At 37.1% G+C, this 12,127-nt stretch overlaps 1 protein-coding gene across 1 annotated transcript; it reads right to left on the bottom strand.

The window, feature by feature from the left end:
• Positions 1 to 8,208: 8,208 nt before the first annotated feature.
• On the bottom strand, positions 8,209 to 11,800 carry FABP9 (fatty acid binding protein 9). Its single transcript, XM_077876135.1, has 4 exons — positions 11,656 to 11,800; positions 9,197 to 9,369; positions 8,555 to 8,656; positions 8,209 to 8,391 (listed from the first exon to the last, which is right to left on the bottom strand). The coding sequence occupies exons 1-4, from the start codon at positions 11,726 to 11,728 to the stop codon at positions 8,341 to 8,343; spliced, it is 399 nt and encodes a 132-aa protein (XP_077732261.1). The 5' UTR covers positions 11,729 to 11,800; the 3' UTR covers positions 8,209 to 8,340.
• Between the last annotated feature and the right edge of the window lie 327 nt (positions 11,801 to 12,127).

Raw genomic sequence — 12,127 nt, 5'->3', positions numbered from 1 at the left:
ATTCAACATTTAGGTGTTCAACCTAAATCTGTGAAGAACTCTCAGACCACCCTACTTGAGCTGAGCCCTTGAATTCAGAGGGATTGATATGGGAGAGCTGTATGAATTTTCAGCAGTTCTGGTATTGCACACAGAAATAGCCGTGGAATTAAAATACAAACATTGAGCTATATATTGGCAATGCTTATAACTTTGAAGCAGTTTTAAACAAAGAAAAGAATTTTCTATTTTAGCTTATCATCAATGTACCTGACTGCTGGAAAGAACCAGATTTATTCAGACAGAGATAAAATTCTGGGGCTCATATGTGAGTCAAAGGTACAGATCAAAGCAATGAGCAAAGATCCAGACTGAACCAGGCTTGAGATATTAAATCACTCCTAGCTAAGAAAGTAATCAGTGTTCTAGCGAAAAAGAATAGATAATAAACACGAGAACCATATTATAACCATATTATAACTATAACCATTATATATTATATATTATATATATAAATATTATATGTATTTAGACTTGAATGAAATATTTGTGAAATGGATCTGCAGTAGTCTGTTTACAGTATGGATTCACCTTTCACAGATTTATTGCCTACGTAAATTCTCCTGATAAGGGGAGCTACTTGAGTCATACACTGAAAAGAACATCCAGAGGTCCAAACAAAATAAAGAAAACTTCCTCTATATATATGTCATGTAAATATTCCTCACATATTGTCTTCAAGCTACATCCAATTATATATTTGAAAAAGTGGTAACCAACTGTCCAAAGAATTCATGATCATCCACTTGAGTGCCAAAGATCTGACTCCATTCCTTCCAATCATTTAACTGCATAAGTATTGAGAGCCAACTAAGTGCTACTAAGTTCAAGGTTAAATATCATTGAACAAAATTCCATGCCCTTTTGGAACTTACTTTCTATATTAAAATTATTACATAGTGTGAAATTGTTTGTAAAATAGAAATACTGTGATCATAATTAGTAGAATGAAAAGCACACCAAATAATGTGTCACTATAAATAAAACAGTCATTTTAAAAATAATTGAATAAACAAAAATAGACTTTAAAATTTTCACTTGGGGGGCCTGGGTGGCTCAGCAGTTGAGTGACTGCCTTTGGCTCAGGGCATGGTCCTGCAGTCCTGGGATCGAATCCCACATTAGGCTCCCCTCAAGAAGTCTGCTTCTCCTTCTGTCTAGGTCTCTGCCTCTCTCTCTCTCTGTCTCTCATGAATAAATAAATAAAATCTTTAATAAAAATATAATAAAATTTTCACTTCCTTATGATAGATGAGGAAATTAAGCTAACTTTCCAACTATGACACCTTAGAAAAAATGGATGATTTTTTAAAATTCTTCAAGGCATCAGAGAGATTAAAAGAGAAAAACTAAGGGTCTAGGATTTGGGTGAAAAAGGAGAGCCAGAGAAACAGTCCCAATATTTGGGGCTATTCCCCCCTAGGGAGTTATAAATTCTGCCAAAGGCAAATGAGAGGCAAAAGACTAAGGAACATTTATGACTAGGTTACAAGTGTTAGGGGAACAAAGAGGGAAAGTCCTAGTCACTATTCGTGCTTTGGTTTGGGACTTTGAAAGGTTGCAGCATGGGGGGGGGGGGGGGGGGGGGCGGGGAAGTGAATTAAATAGGTCTGTGCTAATATCAATTCAATTCTTAAAATTAGTGTGATCTGGATAGCCAGCCAACCTAGCTACCAGTCAGAAACAAATAAACACTCTCCAAAAGAAGATGTCACCAAAAGTCTAAATTATCTTATACTCTTTCATGTACACTGTTAATAAAAAAAAAAAAAAAAATAGAGGGGCATCCGAATGGCTCAATCGGGTAAGCATGAGACTTGTTTTTGGCCCCAGTCGTGATCTCAGGGTCCAGGGATTGAGCCCCACAGAGGCTCTGTGAGTCCAGCCCCGAGCGTGCTGGAGATTATTTCCCTCTCCCTCTCTTTCTCCCTCCGCTCCTACCCCTGCTCACATGTGTGTGCTTGCTCGCTCGCTCACTCTCAAATAAATAAATAAATAAATAAATAGAGCAAAGAGACAGGAAAATATGCTCAAAAAGCAAAAGAAACAGGAGTCCACAGAAATAAATGATTAACAGAGCAGATATTAGTAAAATAAAAACAAGCACGTTATAGAAAATATCATCAAAACCAACAGATCTTTTTATTTATTTATTTATTTTTAATTTTTATTTATTTATGATAGTCACAGAGAGAGAGAGGCAGAGACACAGGCAGAGGGAGAAGCAGGCTCCATGCACCGGGAGCCCGATGTGGGATTCGATCCCGGGTCTCCAGGATCGCGCCCTGGGCCAAAGGCAGGCGCCAAACCGCTGCGCCACCCAGGGATCCCCCAACAGATCTTTTTAAAGACCAACAAAATTGAGAGGCATCTGGGTGACTCAGTCTGATAAGTGTGGGACTCTTGGTTTCAGCTCAGGTCAAGATCTCAGGGTCTTGAAATCAAACTCCACATCAGGTGGTGAGTCTGCTTGGGATGCTCTCTCTCCCTCTGCCCCTCCCCCCACCGTGCACATTCGAACATGCTCTCTCTCCCCATCTCTCAATAAATAAATACATTTTTTTAAAAAGAGGCTGATAAAATTGGCAAACTTTTAGCAAGAGAGACTTTAAAAGAAAGAAGGCAAAAGTTACTGATCACAGGAATAAAACAAGATATATCAGTATATCCTACAGTCATTAAAAATTGTAAAAGATCGTAAAAAAATAATATGCGCTACTTCATGCTGATACATTTTAAGATTTAAAAACAATTTTAAATTTAAAGAAAACACAATTTACCAAAAATAATATAAGACGAAGTAAAAATGTGAATATTCCCAAATCCATTATTATTGAATCTATACTTAAAATTTCTCTCACAAAGATATTCCCAGCCCATAAGCCTCACCACTGAATTCTGATAAATACTTACAGAAAAAAATAACACTCGTCTTGCCCAAAATCTTTCAGAGAATAGAAAAAAAAAGTACTAATTTCCAACTTGCTTCTTCCAGTCTTTGTATATGCTCTTCTCCTTTCCTAGAATGTCTAGCCATGCCCATGTGGTTAATCCTTAAGCCTCAGCTCAATCACACTTTCCTACCCTTGGGCTGACATCCTTTAGATTTCAACTCAATCATCTTTCTTAACCTTTTCTAGTATAACATCATTTAATAGTTATCACAATGGCAATTTTTACTAATTTTGGATATTATGTATCCAAATGTTTATCACCCCCTGAAGTCTTGATTCCACATAAGTGGGGACAACATGTTATGTTACTCAGGTAGTGTCCCAAGTACATAACACTATGCGTGGACACAGTCAATAAATATTTGTTGACTGACTGAGAAAATATAAAATTTTCTACATATGGGGGTTATTGTTTGCCTCAACTCATATAATAAATATTCTGAAAGCCTCTAAAATAATATTATTGATCAATAATATTATTCTCCTAAACTTCCTCCTCTCCCTCCCCTGCCTTTTCTTTCTTTTTTCATACACATCAGAAGCATGGAAAAAAGCACTGGCTCTGGGCCATAGCTAAGTGTGAAACTTAATGACAGCATTCATTCCTTCATTTGGTCACTCATATAGTCAGTGGTAAAAGCAAGTGGTTCTTTCTATGTTCAAGATGACATGAGCATAGTATACCCCTGGGAAAGCACATGTGAGATAATTCCAAGATTCATTATACCTATTCTCACCTGCCTGCATGCAGACAATTACTCAATACACATTAATTAAACTGAGGTAGCACAGGAGGGAACATAGTGAGTGAAGCACCAACAGTTTCTGCCCATATGGCCTTATATTCTATAGGCCATATATTCTATAGAATATAAGGCCATATAATATAATATGGCCCATATATATGGCCCTTAATAATATAAGGCCATATAATATAATATAATGTCTAATATAAGACATATTAGAATATTCAATTATTATTTTCTTTGTTTTCCCATTTATTATTTTCTATCATTTGAGGATGGAGGTAGTGAGGAAACCATTAAAGAGCCAATGAACCATTATTATCTAGAAAGATCCCTCATGGAATTATTTAGACACCAGATGCTAGGATACTGATGATCTGATTTATCTTCAGAACTCAGCCACTAAGGCCTCTGATGCCCTTCCCAGGCAGTTATTTCACAGGTGACAATGGCACTTTAGGCCAGATATCTTCCTAGTACAGGTTTCATGTGTTTTTTCTCTACCTGTAACAATACAGAGATTATAGTTGCTAATGCAAATCTTTTCTTGCAACTTCCTTAGTCACCAGTGGATATTTGATCTTTTGGTTGCTATGGTGACAGTTGCTGTGACATTTATGCTGCCCAAAGGTGGTTAGAATAGCTTTTCTTTTGTTGAATGGCAAGAGTCAGAAGTTGTTTTTGATTCCTCCAAACAATACCTTTGGCTTTGTTTTTACTAGACTTGAGCAGACATGGCCTCTTTTCCAAAATCTAGTCTAGGATTTCAAATCATTATTCCTGATAGAACACCTGAGAATTAAAGTTCCTCATTCACTAGGGAGGAAATAAAAGACAATTTCTGCATTCCCATTTCTTTTGTTAGTCATTATAGTATATACTGAGTTGGCCACAGTTTTTCTCTTCAATTTGCATTTTTCTTTCCTCTTAGTGAGAAAGTGACATTCACAACATTAAAGTAGGCTGTGCTTCTCAGGCATTAGCATAAAGAACCATAGGAAATACTTTTTAGGACTCAGCCATCTGTTCCCTATATCTCATGGGAGAAAGGAATCCCTGAAAAATAATTCACTTGCAAAGCATAGTAAGAAGTGTTTGCGTGTCTAGCTTTATTTCATAACGAACAAATATAAACTCATAAAAGTTGAAGTGATTTTTCTAACCATGTCTTATATAGCTAACCTGCTTTGTTTCCTTCTTTATTTCTTTATTCCTATCAAGGTTTTCAATAATTGAGATGATATACAGGTGTTGAGAGAAAGCATTATTTACACACACAGACACACACTGTATTTGCTCTAAATGTTCAGTTTAGAAATCTTAAGACTTTAGGATTAGGTTACTTCAGGAAATACCTCACCCTAATTTTCTGCATACACAACTCTGTGAAGTAGACTCCATTTTGCAAAGGAGAAAACCAAAGTGGTTAAGCAGCTCATGGAGGTGTCTACAGCCAGGGTTCAAGTCCTGCTCTGACTGGTTCTCAAACCCCATTCATTCCACTTCACTGCAGGGTACCTCTAGGGTAACATACAATTCCCATTCTTAGCATGGGGCTGGTGTCTAGATGGTTCCTCCCCAGTCTTGTCCCTCTCCAAAAATTACACAGGATCTAGATATCGAACTTCAAAATGGACAAACTATATTTTCCCTAAACATTCAATTTAGAAATCTTGACAACCTATAACTTTGGGATTAGGTTATTTCCTGATATTTCATCCTAATTTACCATGTATTCTTTGTTATTATCTTTGGAATAGTCAGTTATCTTTTAATGGCCAGTAAAGAAAAGCATGATCTTTTATGCTTACTGCATTTTTGTACAAAAAGTATGAAAATTAAATACACTAAGAATATTCAAAACAAATCATTTTGTCAATGATTTACTAAATAGTATTGGGTAACAAAAAAAGAAATCTAGTGAATTATTCTTTGGTAGTAGTATTAATCATGAATTTAGTATGACTGACCTTTGGATAATTAATACTTTCTCTAAAACTTCAATGTGGATTTGAAACATGATGGTTTACTACTAAGTCATTCAGGTTAAAAATATCTGAAAATAAAATATATTTTCCTGTGTGGCTTATAAAAACTACTCTTACTTCCTTTATTTCAAACCCTTTTGGAAAGTAAATAAATAATGGATTTTTATTGCTAAAGTCACTATAATGAAATGTTCCATTATCTCCAACACAAGTTAACAAATATGACTGGCTATTATTTACTTACAGATAGATCATGATAAATCCAGTACAACTTGACAAACATGGCATGTCATCATTTACTTATAGATAGACGATGACATGTGAAGGCAGGTCAGATATACCAGGAGACTGATCATGCAAAAGTCCTTAGCAAAGACAAATGATTCTAAATATAAATTTCACTGAATTTTTTTCCTACAGAAATTTCGACATGAGTTGACTGAGAATAAAAGTCAAAGCAATAGGGTTTCGAGATGCTGGGCTACTTGTGACATCAAAAGTTGTGAACTCCATCCCTAACATGTTGCTCTGTTCTAGCACCTACCATGGTTTTGAACGGTGGTCAGAGAGTAAGAATTTGTTAAGTGAATGACTTCCTCAGGAGCAGCATGTTTGATTCTACCTACTAAGGAATCAGGCTTTTGGTTCATCTAGGCTCTTTGTACTTTGATCTATAGCATAAAGGGAAAAGAAATGTCTTGAAAATTCAGAACTATATTAATTCTTGTCTTAATTATGCCTCTGTGAGTCCAAAGATGTTTTTAAGATTTTATTTATTCATGAGAAACACACAGAGAAAGGCAGAGACATAGGCAGAGGGAGAAGCAGGCTCTCTGATGCATGGGAGCCAGATGTGGAACTCGATCCCAAGACCCTGGGATCACAACCTGAACCAAAGGCAGACACGCCCCACTGAGCAACCCAGGTGTGCCCAAAGATTTTTTTTTAAGAGTTTGTTTGTTTGTTTATGAGAGAGAGAGAGCACAGGCAGGGAGAGGGGCAGAAGGAGAAGCAGACTCCCACACGAGGCTCCATCAGGGCTCAATGACCTGAGCCAAAGGCTCAGGCTTAACCAATTGAGCCACCTAGGCATCCTATAAACCCAAAGATGTAAATCATTAACTGCCTAGTGCTTTTTAGAGTAGTATCTTCTTCCTGATGATTGAGAGGAACCCTTCAACCTCTGCTGCAGGCATTGCTAAAGTGGCTGACAGTCATCTGTGTTCACCTTGCAGAGACTGTCCTCTGACAAATGAACCATTGGCCCATGTTCCTCTTTGTGTAAGGACACCTTGGGGGCTGAGAGTCTCTTTGACTTCTGGAGGGCAAGCGTGGCCATATTTTGTACACACTTGAGGAAGGGTGGGCACAAGTCCTATGGGAATGAGTGTCACTGCCCACATCCAGCAGCTGTGCGGCCACCAGCAAGTCCATCATTTCAGGTGCACAGCTGTATGCTTCTGGTTTTAATATGACAATCCTAGTTCCCTTCTTTGGCCTCCTTCCTTTCCTCCATTCAGTTCTTGCCCCAGCCCCAGGCCAGGTGCTTTTGTATATTACCTTGCAATTTCATCCTTAGGAAGGAGCCTAGGGCAGACCCCAGACCCCATTCACACCTGCTGTCCAAGTGTAATTACTAATACAGTCCCTTTCGGCTGTAGACAACAAACTACATGGACATTCTACTTTAGCACATATGAAACATAACTCTCAGAATTTATTTTTGATCAACTACTATCTATTTTTTTAAACTTAAGGCGCAATATGATATTTACATAATTCTTGCCCTTTCCCTTTTTCCTCCTCTAGGGTTTTCAGGCTTTCCGCTTAAATTTTACCTGTACTACTCTGTTTTGCTCTAAGCCCTGAGAGTACTTCCTAGCAACAGCCCTTCATGAAATTATGAAGGGACTTTGTGTAGCTCTAACAATTATATATAGAAAGCATTGAGAAATTCAGGCCTGGCATGTAACATAATATCATTCTGCAAAGACTAAGCTGTCAACAGTGAGGGCAGATGTACTAGCCTGATTATTTCAAGTGGGCTTATCGATAAGTAAGACAATAATTGCTTTAAATGTTCTTCTATAAGAGTTCAACCACAGGTTATGAGGTTCAGGCTCTGTTTTGTGTTCCATCAATCATAACTACTTTAAGCAGAGCCTCCTCCCTCTGTAAAAACAAAAAGCCAGCAGTGTGGGTTTTCAGTATCTGTGCTACCCAAAGTAGTTTCCAACAATCGTATCTCCAGTGCACTACCTCCTCTGTGGGTCACAGGAATTTCCAGAGCGGTCCTTTGACTGAATGTCTTAACCTAAATAGAACAGGTCTGCCGAACAGAACTCAAGGACTAGGGAAGGCAGGAGGACAGAGGCTCAGGGGGCCTTTGGTGCTCTTCTAATCATACCACAAGCAAGAAGCTTCTCACCTCACCAGTTAATCAGTTTGTCCCCAGCCCTCACTGTCACACAGCTTCAAAACTGCACTTAATTTGTTGGTTTTATTGAGCAAATTTATGTTAAACAATTTTTTAAATTGCTGGCCCTGAGATGTGTCTTCTTCATGCCCCAGCGTCCTATTAGTGAACAAGTTTCCATTATGCAGATACTTTCTTCAGACCTTTTCATAAATTCGAGTGCTGACAGTCTTATTCATGCTATATTCCTAAAAGCAGAAAGGGATCTATTAGAGTTGGTGGATGACAAGTTAAACTTGCTCTGTCCCTCCTTCCCCAGACTCTCCATTCAGAATGCAAAACAACTCAGTTAACTTGAGAAGCATGCGTCAAATAGGAGTATCTAAAAAATTCAATTTATAGAAAACTCACCACTACCATTTTCCCATCTACAATTTGTCTTTTGATTGTTGTCTCTTTGCCAAGCCATTTTTGGACGTGAATCATTGAACCACTGGTTAATGTTATGATGCTCTATAAATGCATAAAGGAATCAGTTAAAAATAACAATTCATGACACTCTAACCTACAGAAGACTAGACATCTACTTTTTCATTTCTATTTTGACATTCTTTCCCCCCATAATCCCTCCTCAGCTCTTGTCATAATTTATTTGATTTAATATTAAAATATTTATTATTAAATATTATGTTATTAAATACTGATTAAAATCACTTAATTTAAATATGACAAACTAGAGAAGTCTCAAGAGATTATTCAATTAATGCTCTCCTTCCACAGACGAACAATACCTAAACTGTTTGTGAATAATTGTTCTCTTCTATATGCTTTTTTATACAGTGACAAAGAGGGATCAGAAAAAAGTGAAAACTTGTCAAAGTTTTTGGCCCTGTGAACCATCAGAATAATTTGCAAAGGGATTGACTTTAGAGACATGAACAAAACAAGCCCAAACTGACTTGGTAATTAATCAGACTAGGTACGAATGAACCATGCTCAGCCACCTTCTGTTTTTTTCTGGATTGTGGAAAACCAAGAAGACTTAGTTTTTACCTTTACTTTCCGGTTGTCTGCTGTGATTTCCTCAAATTCTTCTCCCAGTTTGAAGGAGATCTCAGTGTTTTTGAAGGAACTTTCTGTTTTGATGTTCACTTCATCCCCATTGGCACTTATGCTGATTCTTGGCTTCGCTAACCCTGCCAGGTTCCGGGCTGCTGCATTCATTCCTGTAAGGCAGTGTGCCTTCATAAGACATTTAGGAAGTGCTAACAACTATTTTGGAAAGCAATTTAAAAAGAATATATATTTCCTCCGTTCAGGTTTTGGGTAATGTGTCATAATTTTTTCAGTGCTCACTATGATAGCTGGGTTGAGCCAAACAAGCCCATTCAGAAGGTCTATCTAGTGGTTACACTTGACATTTTGAAAAGCTCAATTCACTTTTTGAGGCTATTGTATCTTGTCTAAAATCTTCCAGACTCATGCTTCATCTAAAATATGTATCTGTGTGGTGCTTTTCAGGGGATCAAAACTCATGCTTTAGTTGGGGAAGTGTTACAACAGTAGTGCAGAGGGTGTTATTATCTTTATTTTTTTTTATTATCTTTATTTTAGAGATGAGTACACAGTGTCCCAGAGAAGCAGAAAGGCTTATTGTAGGTGATGTGTCTGGTAAGTAGCATAGCTGAGATTTAAACATGGGTTTTCTAATTGTCTAAGAATTTTAGCACACTTAAAAAAAGCAAAACAAGAAATACAATTTTCAGTTTATATAAACTACTCTGAAAGATAATGACTTAATGAAGTTCCAGCTCAGGGGCATCTGGATTAGCTCAGTTGGGTATCTGACCTGATTTCAGCTCAGGTCATGATCTCAGGGTCATGGGATTAAGCCCTGAATCAGGTCCCTGTTTGGCGCATCTGCTTCAGATTCTCAATCTCTCTCTCCCTCTGCCCTTCCCTCTGCCTTTTTCTCTGCTCTCTCTCTCTCTCTCAAATAAATAAGTAAATAAAATCCTTTAAAAAAAAATGAAGTTCAAGCTCCTCTCTTATTTGCAGATTACATTTAGATCTGGCCAAGTAAAGAGGAAATATGCAAACTAGACAATTTGGCTAAGAGCCTGGCCAGATTGAGGAATGACCATTGTCAAACTTGATTCCTATAATAGGTACACAGAAGAGCTGAGTCCTCTCTCTCATTATCAATATTGAACTTGGTTTCACATTTAGATTGTGGAATCGATAAGACACATCTGACTTCAGAGAAGCAGTGTCAGCTGTGGATCACAGAAGAGAGAAGAGTGGGGTGGTTACAATGCAAGCTTTGTACCTGTGAGCCCAGGCATGTACTTTCCTTCCTCTAACCTTTATATTTCTCAGTAGCAGATCATGGATAACTATAGTACTTGCCTCCTACATGTGCTAGGAGATGAAGTGAAAAGACTTAGCATGGCAATGGCACACAGTGGATACTCAGCTATTATTCTCTGCCAAAGTCCAGTTCCCAATCAAAACAAGTGCTACTCTTGCCATAAGCCCAAAGTTCCTTAGATGCCCCCAAATTTAAACTCAAAACAGGTGAGTCTGAATCCATGCAGAAACAGGGAAACATGTTCTTAAATATGTTCTCTAGCTCCCTGAGAAAGTTGATACTGAGCGTGAAAAAGGGACAAACATTACATTATGTACACACTGACTTATTATACATTGATCAGCTCAGCCAAATTAAAGAAGAAAATAAAGTTAAAAAAATTCTTGGCTTTATATACAGTTTATTATTGCAAGGAAGACTTCTCTTAATTAAATATTTAAAAATACGTGATCAAATATTAAATAATTACCATTCTTCTACCATTAGTGACAATAGTTGAGTTGTTATGGCCCTGAACCATTTTAATTGATATTTATTCAACTTGAGGATGGAGCTAAAGGATGAATAGGGTTTGTATTTCTGAGAAATATCCAGTGGTGAGACATTTGATTAGTAAAAATGTTACATTTCTTCAATAAAAAAATAGAAATTCTTCCAAATATTTTTAAAATATCACTATATGTATGAAGAGTCTAAATATTAACCAACTGGAAGTTTCATTTGTTGCTATTGCTCTTTTGAAGTTATAACTTAAAGCAAACCTTGAAACAAATTTAGCTGATGAATTTAATTATAGATATTATTACCATCTATAAATTTGAAGCTAGGAAATACTATTAGTTGAAATGATGAAGCTAGAGAGAAACTCTAGGGCTTAGGATGATACTTTCAAACAGAATAAATGGACTTAAATATATGGATAATGACTAGAAGGAAGTATCTGTGAATAATTTTTGTATTCCAAAAATTATTGCTAGTAACAAAAAAAATCAAAAACAGATACATAAACTTTGTTAATCTTATAGACTATTTCCTCCAAACACAAAAAAGAGATCTGTAGGAAAATTCATTGTAAAATGCAAACCTAACCACATCACAAAATGTGTCGCCAGTTCCCAAATCTCATAATGGTATTTCTTACCCAGTTGTTTCAAGTATTCCTCAAAGTTTTCACTGGAGACCAGCTTCCAGGTTCCCAAGAAGGGCTCAATCATGGTGGAAAGCTTGCTGAGAAGAGGCACTCACAACCAAAAGCCAAAGAAACAGGGAACGCTGTGCTACCGGTACCTTAATTTAAAAGGCGTCTTCATCATGTGACTTTTCTGGAATGACCAATGGGCAGCAGCAAGACCAAAGAGTCTAGGTACCAGCATGACTCATTTTATTTACCTCCAAATTAAGAAACAGAAAATCAACGTGTAAAGTTGAATTTAAGTCAATGATTACAGCTTCTAAGAAAGAGATTTACACCCCCAAGTCACCTGCTAAATATTATTTGTGGAATGGAGACAATTTTCAATACATCAGCCCTTTGAAATTTGAATGTTGAGTCAACTCTAAAGGAAGATCCCAACAAGTGTCCAATAAACACCTGACTAAGATGGTTTTCCCAC

Source organism: Canis aureus, chromosome 28 (genome assembly GCF_053574225.1).
Source record: "Canis aureus isolate CA01 chromosome 28, VMU_Caureus_v.1.0, whole genome shotgun sequence".
In the NCBI taxonomy this organism is placed as follows: Eukaryota; Metazoa; Chordata; class Mammalia; order Carnivora; family Canidae; genus Canis; species Canis aureus.
Note: the sequence above shows the minus strand (reverse complement) of the source record. Positions and strands in the feature narration are given on the sequence as shown.